The sequence below is a fragment of the Engystomops pustulosus genome, chromosome 5 (genome assembly GCF_040894005.1).
Source record: "Engystomops pustulosus chromosome 5, aEngPut4.maternal, whole genome shotgun sequence".
Lineage (NCBI taxonomy): Eukaryota > Metazoa > Chordata > Amphibia > Anura > Leptodactylidae > Engystomops > Engystomops pustulosus.
The window spans coordinates 12127601-12149929 of NC_092415.1; the positions used below are offsets into that span (position 1 = coordinate 12127601).

Consider the following 22329-nt stretch of genomic DNA (forward strand, 5'->3'; position numbering starts at 1 on the left):
CAGCCGGTATAACCTGGGGATCTCCTGTATATAATGATATATGTACAGCCGGTATAACCTGGGGATCTCCTGTATATAATGATATATGTACAGCTGGTATAACCTGGGGATCTCCTGTATATAATGGTATATGTACAGCTGGTATAACCTGGGGATGTACTGTATATAATTATATATGTACAGCCGGTATAACCTGGGGATCTCCTGTATATAATGATATATGTACAGCTGGTATAACCTGGGGATCTCCTGTATATAATGATATATGTACAGCCGGTATAACCTGGGGATCTCCTGTATATAGTGATATATGTACAGCTGGTATAACCTGGGGATCCCCTGTATATAATGATATATGTACAGCCGGTATAACCTGGGGATCTCCTGTATATAATGATAGATGTACAGCCGGTATATCCTGGGGATCTCCTGTATATAATGATATATGTACAGCCGGTATAACCTGGGGATCTCCTGTATATAATGATATATGTACAGCCGGTATAACCTGGGGATCTCCTGTATATAATGATATATGTACAGCTGGTATAACCTGGGGATCTCCTGTATATAATGATATATGTACAGCCGGTATAACCTGGGTATGTCCTGTATATAATGATATATGTACAGCCGGTATAACCTGGGGATCTCCTGTATATAATGATATATGTACAGCCGGTATAACCTGGGGATCTCCTGTATATAATGATATATGTACAGCCGGTATAACCTGGGGATCTCCTGTATATAATGATATATGTACAGCCGGTATAACCTGGGGATCTCCTGTATATAGTGATATATGTACAGCTGGTATAACCTGGGGATCCCCTGTATATAATGATATATGTACAGCCGGTATAACCTGGGGATCTCCTGTATATAATGATATATGTACAGCTGGTATAACCTGGGGATCTCCTGTATATAATGATATATGTACAGCCGGTATAACCTGGGATCTCCTGTATATAATGATATATGTACAGCTGGTATAACCTGGGGATCTCCTGTATATAATGATATATGTACAGCCGGTATAACCTGGGGATCTCCTGTATATAATGATATATGTACAGCTGGTATAACCTGGGGATCTCCTGTATATAATGATATATGTACAGCCGATATAACCTGTGGATCTCCTGTATATAATGATATATGTACAGCTGGTATAACCTGGGGATCTCCTGGATATAATGATATATGTACAGCTGGTATAACCTGGAGATCTCCTGCATATAATGATATATGTACAGCCGGTATAACCTAAGGATCTCCTGTATATAATGATATATGTACAGCTGGTATAACCTGGGGATCTCCTACATATAATGATATATGTACAGCTGGTATAAACTGGGGATCTCCTGTATATAATGATATATGTACAGCTGGTATAACCTGGGGATCTCCTGTATATAATGATATATGTACAGCTGGTATAACCTGGGGATCTCCTGTATATAATGATATATGTACAACCGGTATAACCTGGGGATCTCCTGTATATAATGATATATGTACAGCCGGTATAACCTGGGGATCTCCTGTATATAATGATATATGTACAGCCAGTATAACCTGGAGATCTCCTGTATATAATGATATATGTACAGCCGGTATAACCTGGGGATCTCCTGTATATAATGATATATGTACAGCCGGTATAACCTGGGCACTTCCTGTATATAATGATATATGTGCAGCCGGTATAACCTGGGGATCTCCTGTATATAATGATATATGTACAGCCGGTATAACCTGGGGATCTCCTGTATATAATGATATATGTACAGCCGGTATAACCTGGGGATCTCCTGTATATAATGATATATGTACAGCCGGTATAACCTGGGGATCTCCTGTATATAATGATATATGTACAGCTGGTATAACTTGGGGATCTCCTGTATATAATGATATATGTACAGCTGGTATAACCTGGGGATCTCCTGTATATAATGATATATGTACAGCCGGTATAACCTGGGGATCTCCTGTATATAATGATATATGTACAGCCGGTATAACCTGGGGATCTCCTGTATGTAATGATATATGTACAGCCGGTATAACCTGGGGATCTCCTGTATATAATGATATATGTACAGCTCGTATAACCTGGGGATCTCCGGTATATAATGATATATGTACAGCTGGTATAACCTGGGGATCTCCTGTATATAATGATATATGTACAGCCGGTATAACCCGGGGATCTTCTGTATATAATGATATATGTACAGCTGGTATAACCTGGGGATCTCCTGTATATAATGATATATGTACAGCGGGTATAACCTGGGCATATCCTGTATATAATGATATATGTACAGCTATTATAACCTGGGGATCTCCTGTATATAATGATATATGAACAGCCGGTATAACCTGGGGATCTCCTGTATATAATGATATATGTACAGCTGGTATAACCTGGGGATCTCCTGTATATAATGATATATGTACAGCCGGTATAACCTGGGGATCTCCTGTATATAATGATATATGTACAGCCGGTATAACCTGGGGATCTCCTGTATATAATGATATATGTATAGCCGGTATAACCTGGGGATCTCCTGTATATAATGATATATGTACAGCCGGTATAACCTGGGGATCTCCTGTATATAATGATATATGTACAGCTGGTATAACCTGGGGATCTCCTGTATATAATAATATATGTACAGCTCGTATAACCTGGGGATCTCCTGTATATAATGATATATGTACAGCTGGTATAACCTGGGGATCTCCTGTATATAATGATATATGTACAGCTGGTATAACCTGGGGATCTCCTGTATATAATGATATATGTACAGCCGGTATAACCTGGGGATCTCCTGTATATAATGATATATGTACAGCCGGTATAACCTGGGGATCTCCTGTATGTAATGATATATGTACAGCCGGTATAACCTGGGGATCTCCTGTATATAATGATATATGTACAGCCGGTATAACCTGGGGATCTCCTGTATAAAATGATATATGTACAGCTGGTATAACCTGGAGATCTCCTGCATATAATGATATATGTACAGCTGGTATAACCTGGGGATCTCCTGTATATAATGATATATGTACAGCTGGTATAACCTGGAGATCTCCTGTATATAATGATATATGTACAGCTGGTATAACCTGGGGATCTCCTGTATATAATGATATATGTACAGCCGGTATAACCTGGGGATCTCCTGTATATAATGATATATGTACAGCCGGTATAACCTGGCGATCTCCTGTATATAATGATATATGTACAGCTGGTATAACTTGGGGATCTCCTGTATATAATGATATATGTACAGCTGGTATAACCTGGGGATCTCCTGTATATAATGATATATGTACAGCCGGTATAACCTGGGGATCTCCTGTATATAATGATATATGTACAGCCGGTATAACCTGGGGATCTCCTGTATGTAATGATATATGTACAGCCGGTATAACCTGGGAATCTCCTGTATATAATGATATATGTACAGCTGGTATAACCTGGAGATCTCCTGTATATAATGATATATGTACAGCTCGTATAACCTGGGGATCTCCGGTATATAATGATATATGTACAGCTGGTATAACCTGGGGATCTCCTGTATATAATGATATATGTACAGCCGGTATAACCCGGGGATCTTCTGTATATAATGATATATGTACAGCTGGTATAACCTGGGGATCTCCTGTATATAATGATATATGTACAGCGGGTATAACCTGGGGATCTCCTGTATATAATGATATATGTACAGCTATTATAACCTGGGGATCTCCTGTATATAATGATATATGTACAGCCGGTATAACCTGGGGATCTCCTGTATATAATGATATATGTACAGCTGGTATAACCTGGGGATCTCCTGTATATAATGATATATGTACAGCCGGTATAACCTGGGGATCTCCTGTATATAATGATATATGTAAAGCTGGTATAACCTGGGGATCTCCTGTATATAATGATATATGTACAACCGGTATAACCTGGGGATCTCCTGTATATAATGATATATGTACAGCCGGTATAACCTGGGGATCTCCTGTATATAATGATATATGTACAGCCGGTATAACCTGGGGATCTCCTGTATATAATGATATATGTACAGCCGGTATAACCTGGGGATTTCCTGTATATAATGATATATGTACAGCCGGTATAACCTGGGGATCTCCTGTATATAATGATATATGTACAGCCGGTATAACCTGGGGATCTCCTGTATATAATGATATATGTACAGCCGGTATAACCTGGGGATCTCCTGTATATAATGATATATGTACAGCCGGTATAACCTGGGGATCTCCTGTATATAATGATATATGTACAGCTGGTATAACCTGGGGATCTCCTGTATATAATGATATATGTACAGCCGGTATAACCTGGGGATCTCCTGTATATAATGATATATATACAGCTGGTATAACCTGGGGATCTCCTGTATATAATGATATATGTAGAGCCGGTATAACCTGAGGATCTCCTGTATATAATGATATATGTAGAGCCGGTATAACCTGGGGATCTCCTGTATATAATGATATATGTACAGCCGGTATAACCTGGGGATCTCCTGTATATAATGATATATGTACAGCCGGTATAACCTGGGGATCTCCTGTATATAATGATATATGTACAGCCGGTATAACCTGGGGATCTCCTGTATATAATGATATATGTACAGCCGGTATAACCTGGGGATCTCCTGTATATAATGATATATGTACAGCCGGTATAACATGGGGATCTCCTGTATATAATGATATATATACAGCTGGTATAACCTGGGGATCTCCTGTATATAATGATATATATACAGCTGGTATAACCTGGGGATCTCCTGTATATAATGATATATGTACAGCCGGTATAACCTGAGGATCTCCTGTATATAATGATATATGTACAGCCGGTATAACCTGGGGATCTCCTGTATATAATGATATATGTACAGCCGGTATAACCTGGGGATCTCCTGTATATAATGATATATGTACAGCTGGTATAACCTGGGGATCTCCTGTATATAATGATATATGTACAGCTGGTATAACCTGGGGATCTCCTGTATATAATGATATATGTACAGCTGGTATAACCTGGGGATCTCCTGTATATAATGATATATGTAGAGCCGGTATAACCTGGGGATCTCCTGTATATAATGATATATGTAGAGCCGGTATAACCTGGGGATCTCCTGTATATAATGATATATGTACAGCTGGTATAACCTGGGGATCTCCTGTATATAATGATATATGTACAGCTGGTATAACCTGGGGATCTCCTGTATATAATGATATATGTAGAGCCGGTATAACCTGGGGATCTCCTGTATATAGTGATATATGTACAGCCGGTATAACCTGGGGATCTCCTGTATATAATGATATATGTACAGCTTGTATAACCTGGGGATCTCCTGTATATAATGATATATGTACAGCCGGTATAACCTGGGGATCTCCTGTATATAATGATATATGTATAGCTGGTATAACCTGGGGATCTCCTGTATATAATGATATATGTACAGCCGGTATAACCTGGGGATCTCCTGTGTATAATGATATATGTACAGCTGGTATAACCTGAGGATCTCCTGTATATAATGATATATGTACAGCCGGTATAACCTGGGGATCTCCTGTATATAATGATATATGTACAGCCGGTATAACCTGGGGATCTCCTGTATATAATGATATATGTACAGCTGGTATAACCTGGGGATCTCCTGTATATAATGATATATGTACAGCCGGTATAACCTGGGGATCTCCTGTGTATAATGATATATGTACAGCTGGTATAGCCTGAGGATCTCCTGTATATAATGATATATGTACAGCCGGTATAACCTGGGGATCTCCTGTATATAATGATATATGTACAGCCGGTATAACCTGGGGATCTCCTGTATATAATGATATATGTACAGCCGGTATAACCTGGGGATCTCCTGTATATAATGATATATGTACAGCCGGTATAACCTGGGGATCTCCTGTATATAATGATATATGTACAGCTGGTATAACCTGGGGATCTCCTGTATATAATGATATATGTACAGCCGGTATAACCTGGGGATCTCCTGTATATAATGATATATGTACAGCCGGTATAACCTGGGGATCTCCTGTATATAATGATATATGTACAGCCGGTATAACCTGGGGATCTCCTGTATATAATGATATATGTACAGCCGGTATAACCTGGGGATCTCCTGTATATAATGATATATGTACAGCTGGTATAACCTGGGGATCTCCTGTATATAATGATATATGTACAGGTGGTATAACCTGGGGATCTCCTGTATATAATGATATATGTACAGCCGGTATAACCTGGGGATCTCCTGTATATAATGATATATGTACAGCTGGTATAACCTGGGGATCTCCTGTATATAATGATATATGTACAGCTGGTATAACCTGGGGAACTCCTGTATATAATGATATATGTACAGCTGGTATAACCTGGGGATCTCCTGTATATAATGATATATGTAGAGCCGGTATAACCTGGGGATCTCCTGTATATAGTGATATATGTACAGCCGGTATAACCTGGGGATCTCCTGTATATAATGATATATGTACAGCTTGTATAACCTGGGGATCTCCTGTACATAATGATATATGTACAGCTGGTATAACCTGGGGATCTCCTGTATATAATGATATATGTACAGCTGGTATAACCTGGGGATCTCCTGTATATAATGATATACGTACAGCCGGTATAACCTGGGGATCTCCTGTATATAATGATATATGTATAGCTGGTATAACCTGGGGATCTCCTGTATATAATGATATATGTACAGCCGGTATAACCTGGGGATCTCCTGTGTATAATGATATATGTACAGCTGGTATAACCTGAGGATCTCCTGTATATAATGATATATGTACAGCCGGTATAACCTGGGGATCTCCTGTATATAATGATATATGTACAGCCGGTATAACCTGGGGATCTCCTGTATATAATGATATATGTACAGCTGGTATAACCTGGGGATCTCCTGTATATAATGATATATGTACAGCCGGTATAACCTGGGGATCTCCTGTGTATAATGATATATGTACAGCTGGTATAGCCTGAGGATCTCCTGTATATAATGATATATGTACAGCCGGTATAACCTGGGGATCTCCTGTATATAATGATATATGTACAGCCGGTATAACCTGGGGATCTCCTGTATATAATGATATATGTACAGCCGGTATAACCTGGGGATCTCCTGTATATAATGATATATGTACAGCCGGTATAACCTGGGGATCTCCTGTATATAATGATATATGTACAGCTGGTATAACCTGGGGATCTCCTGTATATAATGATATATGTACAGCCGGTATAACCTGGGGATCTCCTGTATATAATGATATATGTACAGCCGGTATAACCTGGGGATCTCCTGTATATAATGATATATGTACAGCCGGTATAACCTGGGGATCTCCTGTATATAATGATATATGTACAGCCGGTATAACCTGGGGATCTCCTGTATATAATGATATATGTACAGCTGGTATAACCTGGGGATCTCCTGTATATAATGATATATGTACAGGTGGTATAACCTGGGGATCTCCTGTATATAATGATATATGTACAGCCGGTATAACCTGGGGATCTCCTGTATATAATGATATATGTACAGCTGGTATAACCTGGGGATCTCCTGTATATAATGATATATGTACAGCTGGTATAACCTGGGGAACTCCTGTATATAATGATATATGTACAGCTGGTATAACCTGGGGATCTCCTGTATATAATGATATATGTACAGCTGGTATAACCTGGGGATCTCCTGTATATAATAATATATGTACAGCTCGTATAACCTGGGGATCTCCTGTATATAATGATATATGTACAGCTGGTATAACCTGGGGATCTCCTGTATATAATGATATATGTACAGCTGGTATAACCTGGGGATCTCCTGTATATAATGATATATGTACAGCCGGTATAACCTGGGGATCTCCTGTATATAATGATATATGTACAGCCGGTATAACCTGGGGATCTCCTGTATGTAATGATATATGTACAGCCGGTATAACCTGGGGATCTCCTGTATATAATGATATATGTACAGCCGGTATAACCTGGGGATCTCCTGTATAAAATGATATATGTACAGCTGGTATAACCTGGGGATCTCCTGTATATAATGATATATGTACAGCTGGTATAACCTGGAGATCTCCTGTATATAATGATATATGTACAGCTGGTATAACCTGGGGATCTCCTGTATATAATGATATATGTACAGCCGGTATAACCTGGGGATCTCCTGTATATAATGATATATGTACAGCCGGTATAACCTGGCGATCTCCTGTATATAATGATATATGTACAGCTGGTATAACTTGGGGATCTCCTGTATATAATGATATATGTACAGCTGGTATAACCTGGGGATCTCCTGTATATAATGATATATGTACAGCCGGTATAACCTGGGGATCTCCTGTATATAATGATATATGTACAGCCGGTATAACCTGGGGATCTCCTGTATGTAATGATATATGTACAGCCGGTATAACCTGGGAATCTCCTGTATATAATGATATATGTACAGCTGGTATAACCTGGAGATCTCCTGTATATAATGATATATGTACAGCTCGTATAACCTGGGGATCTCCGGTATATAATGATATATGTACAGCTGGTATAACCTGGGGATCTCCTGTATATAATGATATATGTACAGCCGGTATAACCCGGGGATCTTCTGTATATAATGATATATGTACAGCTGGTATAACCTGGGGATCTCCTGTATATAATGATATATGTACAGCGGGTATAACCTGGGGATCTCCTGTATATAATGATATATGTACAGCTATTATAACCTGGGGATCTCCTGTATATAATGATATATGTACAGCCGGTATAACCTGGGGATCTCCTGTATATAATGATATATGTACAGCTGGTATAACCTGGGGATCTCCTGTATATAATGATATATGTACAGCTGGTATAACCTGGGGATCTCCTGTATATAATGATATATGTACAGCCGGTATAACCTGGGGATCTCCTGTATATAATGATATATGTAAAGCTGGTATAACCTGGGGATCTCCTGTATATAATGATATATGTACAACCGGTATAACCTGGGGATCTCCTGTATATAATGATATATGTACAGCCGGTATAACCTGGGGATCTCCTGTATATAATGATATATGTACAGCCGGTATAACCTGGGGATCTCCTGTATATAATGATATATGTACAGCCGGTATAACCTGGGGATTTCCTGTATATAATGATATATGTACAGCCGGTATAACCTGGGGATCTCCTGTATATAATGATATATGTACAGCCGGTATAACCTGGGGATCTCCTGTATATAATGATATATGTACAGCCGGTATAACCTGGGGATCTCCTGTATATAATGATATATGTACAGCCGGTATAACCTGGGGATCTCCTGTATATAATGATATATGTACAGCTGGTATAACCTGGGGATCTCCTGTATATAATGATATATGTACAGCCGGTATAACCTGGGGATCTCCTGTATATAATGATATATATACAGCTGGTATAACCTGGGGATCTCCTGTATATAATGATATATGTAGAGCCGGTATAACCTGAGGATCTCCTGTATATAATGATATATGTAGAGCCGGTATAACCTGGGGATCTCCTGTATATAATGATATATGTACAGCCGGTATAACCTGGGGATCTCCTGTATATAATGATATATGTACAGCCGGTATAACCTGGGGATCTCCTGTATATAATGATATATGTACAGCCGGTATAACCTGGGGATCTCCTGTATATAATGATATATGTACAGCCGGTATAACCTGGGGATCTCCTGTATATAATGATATATGTACAGCCGGTATAACATGGGGATCTCCTGTATATAATGATATATATACAGCTGGTATAACCTGGGGATCTCCTGTATATAATGATATATATACAGCTGGTATAACCTGGGGATCTCCTGTATATAATGATATATGTACAGCCGGTATAACCTGAGGATCTCCTGTATATAATGATATATGTACAGCCGGTATAACCTGGGGATCTCCTGTATATAATGATATATGTACAGCCGGTATAACCTGGGGATCTCCTGTATATAATGATATATGTACAGCTGGTATAACCTGGGGATCTCCTGTATATAATGATATATGTACAGCTGGTATAACCTGGGGATCTCCTGTATATAATGATATATGTACAGCTGGTATAACCTGGGGATCTCCTGTATATAATGATATATGTAGAGCCGGTATAACCTGGGGATCTCCTGTATATAGTGATATATGTACAGCCGGTATAACCTGGGGATCTCCTGTATATAATGATATATGTACAGCTTGTATAACCTGGGGATCTCCTGTACATAATGATATATGTACAGCTGGTATAACCTGGGGATCTCCTGTATATAATGATATATGTACAGCTGGTATAACCTGGGGATCTCCTGTATATAATGATATACGTACAGCCGGTATAACCTGGGGATCTCCTGTATATAATGATATATGTATAGCTGGTATAACCTGGGGATCTCCTGTATATAATGATATATGTACAGCCGGTATAACCTGGGGATCTCCTGTGTATAATGATATATGTACAGCTGGTATAACCTGAGGATCTCCTGTATATAATGATATATGTACAGCCGGTATAACCTGGGGATCTCCTGTATATAATGATATATGTACAGCCGGTATAACCTGGGGATCTCCTGTATATAATGATATATGTACAGCTGGTATAACCTGGGGATCTCCTGTATATAATGATATATGTACAGCCGGTATAACCTGGGGATCTCCTGTGTATAATGATATATGTACAGCTGGTATAGCCTGAGGATCTCCTGTATATAATGATATATGTACAGCCGGTATAACCTGGGGATCTCCTGTATATAATGATATATGTACAGCCGGTATAACCTGGGGATCTCCTGTATATAATGATATATGTACAGCCGGTATAACCTGGGGATCTCCTGTATATAATGATATATGTACAGCCGGTATAACCTGGGGATCTCCTGTATATAATGATATATGTACAGCTGGTATAACCTGGGGATCTCCTGTATATAATGATATATGTACAGCCGGTATAACCTGGGGATCTCCTGTATATAATGATATATGTACAGCCGGTATAACCTGGGGATCTCCTGTATATAATGATATATGTACAGCCGGTATAACCTGGGGATCTCCTGTATATAATGATATATGTACAGCCGGTATAACCTGGGGATCTCCTGTATATAATGATATATGTACAGCTGGTATAACCTGGGGATCTCCTGTATATAATGATATATGTACAGGTGGTATAACCTGGGGATCTCCTGTATATAATGATATATGTACAGCCGGTATAACCTGGGGATCTCCTGTATATAATGATATATGTACAGCTGGTATAACCTGGGGAACTCCTGTATATAATGATATATGTACAGCTGGTATAACCTGGGGATCTCCTGTATATAGTGATATATGTACAGCCGGTATAACCTGGGGATCTCCTGTATATAATGATATATGTACAGCCGGTATAACCTGGGTGATTGTACATAGTCTCTGCAGTGTACATAAAATTCACAGGTTTATGTATTTCTCACCTTTTCAGGGATAAAAATAAAGTCACACTGCCACTGCACATATAAGAAAGGGAAATACTTCTCTCTCACTTCTCAAAATTGAATCTACTGATCACATATTCTAAGCATGCAATGGGGAATAGGGAGCGATACATGGATCCGTGCAATGTATGTGAGGCATGAGGCACGTGGTGTGTCATTACATTCAATGAGTAGCATACAATTTTCATCTATTGTGTTTCGGCTGCGGAGCCCCCTGTATCATAACTCTGCGGATACAGACAAAACCTGCTGTATACACACACATACATACATATACATATATATACATATATATTAGACACACATATTCACAGTCCTGTCTACTTCCCATGTTGCATGCTGCTGGACGGAAACTTCTGCAAAACTTCTACTGACCAACTTCTCTATTTGTAAAAAGTTCTCATGAACATCTACAGCCCTGCAGATAGTGAGGATGATGGGGGTGGTTGTCCTGAGGTCTGCAATCTTAAGGGGATGCGGTCATCATAAGTGGGATCAATGGAGGAGGTTGGTCAATGTGGTTAATATAATGAAGCCACATTATACTTATATAAACACAGCAATAATGTGCCAGCAATCTACAAAAAAAGTTACTAAAAATACTTTTAAAAAAATACTCCAACCCCCATCTTTAAACCTTTTAAAGCATGAGCAGTGTATGGATGTAAGGGAGGTGTTTGCTGTTTGTACAACAGACCCCTGCCATTAAATGGCGCAATGATGTTTTGCTCCCAGGCCTGTTAGTCAGTGATCCCTATTACACCCTGCCTCTGGCAGCCTATAATAGAGGAATAGTATATGTACAATGCACTGCTGTACTATGGTATTACAGTACAGGCGGTCCCCTACTTAAGAACACTCAACTTACATACGACCCCTAGTTACAAACGGGCCTCTGGATATTGGTAATTTACTGTACTTTAGCCTTAGGCTACAATAATCAGCTATAACAGTTATCACATGTGTCTGTCATGAAGCTTTAGTGTTAATATTGATTCTTATGACAACCCAACATTTTTTAAAATCCAATTGTCACAGAGACCAAAAAATGTTCTGGCTGGGATTACAATGATAAAATATACAGTTCCGACTTACATACAAACTCAACTTAAGAACAAACCTACAGACCCTATCTTGTATGTAACCTGGGGACTGCCTTTATATTGTATGAGCAATCAGATACTCCAGGGATAAAATACAGTAGGGACCTGATATAATAGTAAAGGAAAATAGTTGAATAAAGTTTTGGAAAACTTTAAAAGTAAAAGTGAAAATTCAAACCCACCTTCCCTACACCATCGACTTAAATAAACACATAAAGCCGTAAACATGTTAGGTAACCCCGCCTCCTATAACCTCTGATCTATCAAAATCTAAAAACAATGATCCCATACAGTGAGCGCCGTAACAGAAAATACGTCCAAAACAGCAAATTTTGGAAGTTTAAATCTTTTAAAAAAAAATCTCAAATCTCAAAATGGTATCAATGAAAACCTGAGCTCATCCCACAAAAATGACACCAGCACCGAATTATGAAAAAGTTACACTGTCAGAATTTGGTCATAGAGATTCAAAATTCAGAAATCTCTCAATGTATATTTCGCAATCCCAGTGATCATGAATATGGAAAGATTTAATGGGAAGTGTCTTTTGGATGGCAGAGCAAAAGCCACACGACGGCAGCGCACCAGGAGATGCTGCGACTTGGTTTTTTCTAGCACATGGCACAGAATATTAAAGGGAACCTGTCACCAGGAGAATCGTTATAAAACCACAATAAGTGCCTTGTAGGGCCAGTTGCGCGTGCGCCGGACATGTCTTTATAAATTGAGACCGCTGCTTGCAACAGCAAAAATGTACTTATATACATGGTGCGCTTCCAGTCAGGAGGGTGGGGTTTCGGGCACAGCAGTCAAGGCTGCATCTTCACATAACCGCGCTTCCTTATCTCTTCGTAGCCGCAGCAGTCCCTGCCTCCTGGCTTCTTGTCCTCTCCTTGGCCTTCTGCGGTCTCATTCCAATTCTCGCGCATGCGCAGTGCGCCTTTCTCCCTCCGTGTACATGCAGGGTCGGAGCATAGATGACCAGCGCATGCGCGAGAATAGAAACGAGATGGAGATTACAGGGAGATAGAGAGGAGGAGTTATGTAAAGATGCGTTCTTGAGGGCCGGCACCTCCTTGACTGCTGTACTCAAAACCCCACCCCCCTGACCTGAAGGGGACCATGAATATAAGTAAATTTTTCCTGCTGCAAGCAGCGGTTTCAATTTATAAAGACATGTCCGGCGCACATGCAACTGGCCCTACAAGGCACTTATTGTGGTTTTATATCGATTCACCAAGTGACAGGTTCCCTTTAAATCTTGCCAGTGAACTACACAATATCCTGCAGAAAACAAGCCCCCATACAGCTCCGAAAATAAAAAAGCTGTGGCTTAATGGAAAACAGGAGATGAAAATCATAAACACAAAAAGTAAAGTTTACGTGGTCTTGTACAGTTAGAATTTAGTCTCTGGGTCGGAGCCGAGTAATTAATAACATTATTTTGTTGCCTATGTTGACACATGGGAGGAGCCAGACTTTCGGCTTAAGGCCAGGACTATTTGTCTGATACTAGAACCTAATTAGAGATTGGGTATTGAAGCGACCTAAGCTCATAAGGTTCTCTGCTATCAGATGGGTGGTCTTGGGCTGAAGCCTGGATCCATCCATCTGACCAGGGCTCAGCAGTTGTTAAAGGGGTTTTCCCACAAAGACAAGTTAGGCCCTATCCACGGGATAGGGCCTAACTTACTGATCAGTGGGGTCTCAGTGCTGAGACCCCACAGATTGTAAAACGAGTGGTCTGATGTATTTATGTTATGTTTATGTTTTACTGTGGTAGTTTTTGGGGTGGTATTTATTGCTGTGTTGTGGTTGTTGGTGCATCTAGGGTGCTGGTTATTGATGCAGCCCCTTAAAGTCGAGCTGTATGACAATACAGAGAGTCAATATGGGGCATTTTTTTAAAATAAAAAACAATCAATTTATTTAATGTAACCCATAAAAAAATATATAACAGCCCCAAGAAAACAAGCCCCCCCCCCCCCAACTGTAACTTATAAAGAAAACTTAAAAGATTTCATAAACATATTTGTTCTAGTCTTTAAGGGGACATATGTACATCTCCTGCCTTTCACATGTCATGTGCAGGGCCGGATTAAAGGAGGGGCTCCTGGGGCTCAAGCCCCGGGGCCACCACCGCTTTCACCTTTTAAGGGGCCCCCACCAGTTTTCAACAGTCAGCAACTCAGCTCAGCCCGTGGATGCCCGCACTGCACTTAGGGGTCTAGGATGTCAGCTATGTCAGTGAGACACAGCTGCCATCGCTGGGGGAGCTCGGCGATGCACTGTTTCAGCGGCAGCAGGTTGTGATGGGACACTGGCGGCGGGTGATGACGTCACGCTGTTGGCATCCGATCACTACATGCTGCCGCTAAAACAGCGCATCGGCGATCTCCCCCAGCGATGGCAGCTGTGTCTTCAGAGGTGGCGGCTGCCCGAAGAGCGAGGAAGAGCCTCCAGTGTCGTGGGATCACTGGAAGGGAAGGTGAGGTAAGTATGAAGGCCATTTTCTACAGGAGACTGGTGGCTAAATTCTACAGGGGGCTGGCAGGCTGTATACTACAGGGGGCTGGTGGCTGTATACTACAGGGGGCTGGTGGCTGTATACTACAGGGGGTTGGTGGCTGTATACTACAGGGGGTCTGGTGGCTTTATTCCACGGGGGCTGGCAGGCTATATACTACAGGGGGCTGGCAGGCTATATACTACAGGGGGCTGGCAGGCTATATACTACAGGGGGCTGGCAGGCTATATACTACAGGGGGCTGGCAGGCTATATACTACAGGGGTCTGGCTTGCTATACACTGCAGGGGGCTGGCAGGCTATATACTACAGGGGGCTGGCAGGCTATATACTACAGGGGGCTGGCAGGCTATATACTACAGGGGGCTCGCAGGCTATATACTACAGGGACTCGCAGGCTATATACTTCCAAAAACATTGTTGGAAGGGCCCCCACCAATTTGCGCCCAGGGGCCCCCACCACCCTTAATCCGGCCCTGGTCTTGTGCTATCATGTGTCATCAGTTTGCGGTAATATTTTAGTAGTTACAAATGTAACAGGAACATCCGTGATGTAATACTGATAAAGAGATTATAACACCAGCAGCTCTGTCATTACACCAGATAGAAGCGGCTCCTATGTCACCTGTGTGTCACCCTGTATCCTAGGATCAATAACTGAGGATAGACCGGATATGGGGAACATGATGAGGAACTCCGCTCCCCCCGACAAGATCACTCCCACCCATAAAGGTCAGTGTATACGGCTACAAAGGTGACTCCACCTATAATATATCACTTCCTATTACTGTGTTAGATGATGCGCACTTTAATGTGTGTAGCAGCAGGACTGTGAAATATGGATTTATACTCCAGGATTGTAGCTTCTCCAAGTGCACTGGGGGTGTGTCCTCACACTTCTGTGCTCTGTGCAGCCAATGTTAGTTATTGTCCCTGGATAGATGTATAATTAAACATTTGTGTATGTTGTTAGTAGCAGCAGAACTGTGAAATATGGATTTATGTTCTAGGATTGTAAATCCTCACACTGCTGTGCTCTGTGCTCTACAGTTGTTACATTCTACTCAGAAGGGGAGGCTGTGGAGCAGCTCAGTGCAGAGAACTAAGAGCACAGCAGTGTGAGCATACACTGTAAATACACATGGTATATAAATCCACATTTCACAGTCCAATACCAATATACACAGAGATGGGATAGCTAGGATAAGCTACATTATAAGGCCATATGACGTGTATGTTTCTGTCCTGGTAAACAATAAAGTAGCGCCATCGCTCCTTTAAGTGTCATGATCCCTTTAAATAACTGAATATCAGGATTGAATCAGAAAAACAAGGCAGAACGAGACAGATAGAGCGCCACCCATTGCATGTGTCTGGTATTGCAGCTCAACTTCATTAAAAGTCTGAGCTGCAATACAACACACAACCTGTGGGTAAGTGGGGCGCTGTTGCTGGATGAAAGTTGACTTGCTAATATTAGACTATAAAGTAATGAGCTGCAGTGCACCCCAACACTGTACCACAACCAATCTCCCCTCCCTACACCAGTACTAATAGATTGTCCCTCATATCTTATTATTTTTATCCTCGTCAGATGGGGAAAGTGACTTCCTGGCCGTCCTCTATGACTACCCCCCGCCCGACATCAGCGAGCCCATATTTTACTTTGGAGAGAAACTCCGGGTCATTTCAGAGTAAGTGATTATTACTGGTATGGTTATTAGAAGATGTACAGTATAAAGGGAGAATATTCCGATTGCAATATTATTGTAGGAGTTTATTATTATTATTTCTGTACATAAATGATAGTGGTTATTATTAGTTATGGCAGTAGTGAGCAGTAATGGGGAGTGGTAGTTACTAGTAATAATAATAGTAATAGTATTAATAATGATAATAGTAATAATAGTAACAATAATAGCAATAGTATCAATAATGATAATAGTAATAATAGTATTAACAATAGTAATAGTATTAATAATGATAATAGTAATAATAATAGTAATAGTATTAATAATGATAATAGTAATAATAGTAACAATAATAGTAATATTATCAATAATAATAATAATAGCAATAATATTAATAATAGCAATAGAAGTAGTATTTATTAATAATGTTAAAAGGTTATAATATCAGTAAAAAAAACTATGCTTGTGTAAACCGGCCTACAAAACAGTAGCGGTAGCAATATTTAAAAATAGCAGTTGTATTAGTAGCTGTGTATAGTAATAGTAGTAGTTAGTATCAATAATAGTAATATTAGAGGTTCATAAGAGTAGTAGTAATTAGAAGCGTTAGTGTTAGAAGCAGGTATTATAATTAGTAGTAATAGTGGCAGAACAATAAGAAGTTGGGAATATTAGTAAATAAAGATGCTAGCAGAGTAACAGTACTAGTTATATATTCTGTAGGCGCACTAGTAATAGTAGTAGTAGTAGTGGTAGAAGCAGGTATTATAATTAGTAGTAATAGTGGCAGTAGAATTAGAATTTAGCAATGTTAGTAAATACAGAAGCTAGCAGAGTAACAGTACTAGCTATTATATATTCTGTAGGCGCACTAGCACTAGTAGTAGTAATAGTAAGTATCAGTAGCCAGTTTTACACAAGTCAGTGATTATCATCATCACCCTAATACACGGCACAAACACGGAGCAGCTAGAACTGAATTCAGCACATCCAGCCCTCAGCTTTACTCATCAAACATTACTTGTGTAACACAGTACGAAACAGTAGTGTAGCAAAACTTAGATATAGTAGCAATTTATAGTATCAGTTAGAAGTTGTAGTAATACCGTAGTAGTAGTTATACTGGTAGCGCTCATTACTAGTATAAGATAGTAATCATTCTTATAGCTGTTCACATATAGCAGTAGCAGTAGTACAACTCTATTTAATGGAACTGTGCAGGTTTTCAGAAAATGACAGCACTTTATGAGTACAGACGGTCCCCGGGTTATGTACAGGAGAGGTTCTGCAGGCTTATTTCTTAAGCTGAATTTGTATGTAAGTCGGAACTGTATATTTTATAATTGTAGCTCCAGACAACATTTTCTTTGTCTCTGTGACAATTGGATTTTAAAAATGTTGGGTTGTCATAAGAACCAGGATTAACACTAAATCTTCATTACAGACTGTGATAACTGTTATAGCTGATTATTGTAGCCTAGGACTAAAGTACAGGAAATTACCAATATCCAGAGGTCTGTTTGTAACTAGGGGTCGTATGTAAGTCGGGTGTTCTTAAGTAGGGGACCGTCTGTACTTGATTTTAGTAGTAGAAGTGTTATTTTTATTAGTAGCAGAAGAGTGAGTTGTAGTCCTGGTATCAATAACAGAAGTAGTTTTCTCCCTATTAATAGGAGTATTTTTACCAGTTGTATTTTGTTATGAATCTAATTATTATAATTATTGTTATATTTACTAGAACTATTATTGTTTCTTGTTGTTTTTTACTTCATTGTTGAAGCAGTAGTGATCATTATTGTATCGCTGAAATAGCACCAGTTACAGTATCTCTCTGCTATAATATTAGTCATTAATTTATAACAACACTGAAGAAAAAGATGGGATACGTACAAGGGACTGACCATAAATAACAAAATATTTTATTGTAAATTACCACACATATAAACAGGACAGAGAAAAAATTAAAAACACTTAAGAAGATACACACAAAGGTGTATCTGGCTACCAAGGGTCAATGGACCCTGTAGTCCCTCCCACGTACAGACAATCCAAAGGTTTGTGTGAATGAATGTGCAGAATGACACCAAGTGTCCAGACCACAATCAACAATATAATAGCAAGTGAAAAAAGTCAATAGCTGAATGGAACTAGGTATACAAAAACCTGGTAATCAGGGCAAGGCTGCCTGAGAAAAGATGCAATGCCACTAATTAGGGCAATGCGTGAGCGGTACCTATCTGGATAAAGGTGGAAGCAAGTGCCGCAGGCAGGCCAAGTCAGACGGGGAGGGATGTGGAGCAGACCCCACGCGTATCGTCACCTCACTGGTGACTTCCTCAGACACTTACCCCTCAGACACTTAGTAATTTTCTGAGGTATTTGCGCAATTTTTTGTGCTTTTTTTCCTATATGGGCGCAATTATTTTGCAATAACACGCCAGTCCTGACCATTCTTAGGAAAGGTAATGATATGATTTGCGCAGAAAATTGCACCTTTTTTAAAATTTCCACCTAATAAAATTCCACCTTTGTTTGACAGGTGCAAAAAATAGACTCACAAAAGGCGCAAAAAGAGCTCGGAGAAGGGGGAAAGAAGATAAATGACCCCCTTTATTTTAGCGATATGTAAATTACCTGCATAGGCTACTGGGGCGTGTCCTAGGCTCAACTCCCAGTGCCTGACCAGGCTAGGACACACCCCATTAGCCTCTGCAGTTACTTTGCATGTTACTAAAATAAAGTTTGTAACAAGTTATGTTCCAGGATTATTAGATTACAGATTAGAGAGCTACTTCTGATAGTAAATGGTGGTAGGTTTCCTTTACTTATGTGCGATATTTGATTATATTTTGTAGCATTTTCATGGAACTATTATACAATTAAATGTATCATTATAGGATTGTTATATGTATGTTATATGGTTGTTATTATTAGAAGTGGTAGAATTAGTAGTAATAGTATTTGTACTATATCACTGTTATTTATATCATTATATATTATTATCGCCGTTTCTACTAGTATTAACAGCTATTATTACTTCTCCAGAGTCAGATGCCAGAGATTATAATATGTAGCAATAAAAGTAAATATTTCTCTTAGAAACACAATTCCTTTATTACTTCCTTCTTCATGTTTTGTGTAAGGAAAAATGTGTGTCCAACATAGTGATGTGTCGTTTGCGAACGAGTCAGCTCTAAGAGCCGGCTCTTGTTCATAAACCACGGTAGCCCTCTCCCATCAGTGAGCCGATGGCTCACTAAACCCTGTCCTTAACCGGCTCACCAAGCCCCCTTTAATTTGATACAATCGGGTAAAAAGTGGAATGGTTGGGGTGACTGACTGGCCCATATATTTAATAGGGAGCCGTACAGGAGCTCTTAGTGAGTGGAGTCTGATGATCCAGCTCACTAAGAAGAGCCGGACTTCCCATCACTAGTACAATACCTAGAATCTGTATCTAACTACAGGTGGTCCCCTACTTAAGAACACCCAACTTACAGACGACCCTTAGTTACAAACGGACCTCTGGATGTTGGTAATTTATTGTACTTTAGCCTTAGTTTACCAAGATCAGCTGTAACAGTTATCACAGGTGTCTGCAACTTAGTTGTATTGTTACTCCTGGTTCTTATGACAACCCAACTTTTTAAAAATCCAACAGAGACCAAAAAAATTACGTCTGGAGATACAATTATAAAAATATGCAGTTCCAACTTATATACAAATTCAACTTAAGAACAAACCTACAGAACCTATTTTGTACATAACCCGGGGACTGCCTGTATCAGATCCCTTATAGCAGCATTATACAGTAGGTGTATTACATGGGGCGGTGTATTACATGGGGTGGTGTGGGTTCCCATATAATTCCCTGACATAGTGAGAGGGCAGTGTATGGCGGTAATATATGTATTACACCCCCTGCTATCACCATGGTAAGATGTATCAGTATACGCTGTATACAGGGCGGTATAGTAGCAGGTGGGAATCACACAATGGAACACGACTTTCCTGTATGTGAGAAAAACAAGAAACCTCAAAAAGCGCTGATGCAAATCCGATACATGTGAGAAAATCAATGCGAAGACCAAAAAGATGTCCTAGAATCAGGGTCATGGAGGACTCCGGGGAAAATCTTACTACAGAGGTTAAATATTGCTATTATTCCAAATATAATGGAACCATATAGTGGCAACATACAGTAACCGCCACATAGTAACCATAATAGTGCTCCCATTGTGCAATGCAGTACCCAATGATCAGATAGGTGGCGCCACAGTGACCCTATGGAGTAGACGGCCGGAGCAATGGTCAGGAAACAGAAGTAAAAGGACAAAAAACTCCAGGACCTTCTATATGAGAGACAATAAGGAACCTTAAAGGGGTGATCCAGGCTAAAAAAAAAATAGTGGTAACATATAGATTGAATAATAGGTGTTCACCACCCAGCACCCACAGATCAGATGTTCTCAGCTGCTAATAAAAATAGAACGGAACAAGAAGCAGACAGCGCCGCTCTATGTGTAGTGGTCAAACTAGGTTACTGCACAGTAGCTCCCATTCACTACAAAGGAACCTACATCGAGATGCTCTGAGTGAAAGCTGTAGAAGGGAATGTTCACAATTCCCTATAGGATCATAATATATCAAGAAAAAATTGAGACAAGAAATTTGCCAACTGGGCTCCACCAACCTCTACCTCTACCAAAACATTTCCATATCATTAGTAGCAGCAGGACTGTGAAATAAGATTTTATGTACCAGTGTTGTAGATACATTACTGTGCTCTGAGCTCTCTGCAATAAACTGCTTATCACTCCCTTCTCTCTAAGGAAGTGATGTATCATTCATCCAGAAGCCTTCTACAGATTTAAAGGAGAGGGGAGAGGCTGAAAACCAGTTTAATCATAGGGCTTAGAGCACAGCAGTGTGAGCCGCCAGGTTTCATAGTTCATGATTACACATCTGTCCAGGGACAATGCCTACAGAGAGCACAGAGGACAGCAGTGTGAGGATACGACACAAGATTTCACAATCCTGCTACTACTAATAACATACACAGAGGTATGATGACGCATCTCACCAGGAACAATGCATAACACAGGCTATCGAGAGCACAGAGGTCAGCTGTGTGAGGATATGCCCCCAGATTTCACAATCCTGCTGCTACTAATAACATGCACAGAGGTATGATTACAAATCTCTCCAGGAAC

General features: G+C 39.8%; 2 protein-coding genes across 2 annotated transcripts in view; one reads left to right on the top strand and one right to left on the bottom strand.

The window, feature by feature from the left end:
• The window catches only part of TG (thyroglobulin), a 136922-nt gene that overhangs the window by 32988 nt on the left and 81605 nt on the right, over positions 1-22329 (bottom strand). The gene's annotated exons all lie outside the window — the stretch shown is intronic.
• Positions 1-22329, top strand: part of SLA (Src like adaptor) — a 55707-nt gene that overhangs the window by 10669 nt on the left and 22709 nt on the right. The window contains exons 2-3 of the mRNA XM_072151163.1: positions 16074-16157; positions 17020-17119. Of these exons, the coding sequence (XP_072007264.1) occupies positions 16100-16157; positions 17020-17119 (158 nt within the window). The 5' untranslated portion in view covers positions 16074-16099. The remainder of the gene's footprint in view (positions 1-16073; positions 16158-17019; positions 17120-22329) is intronic.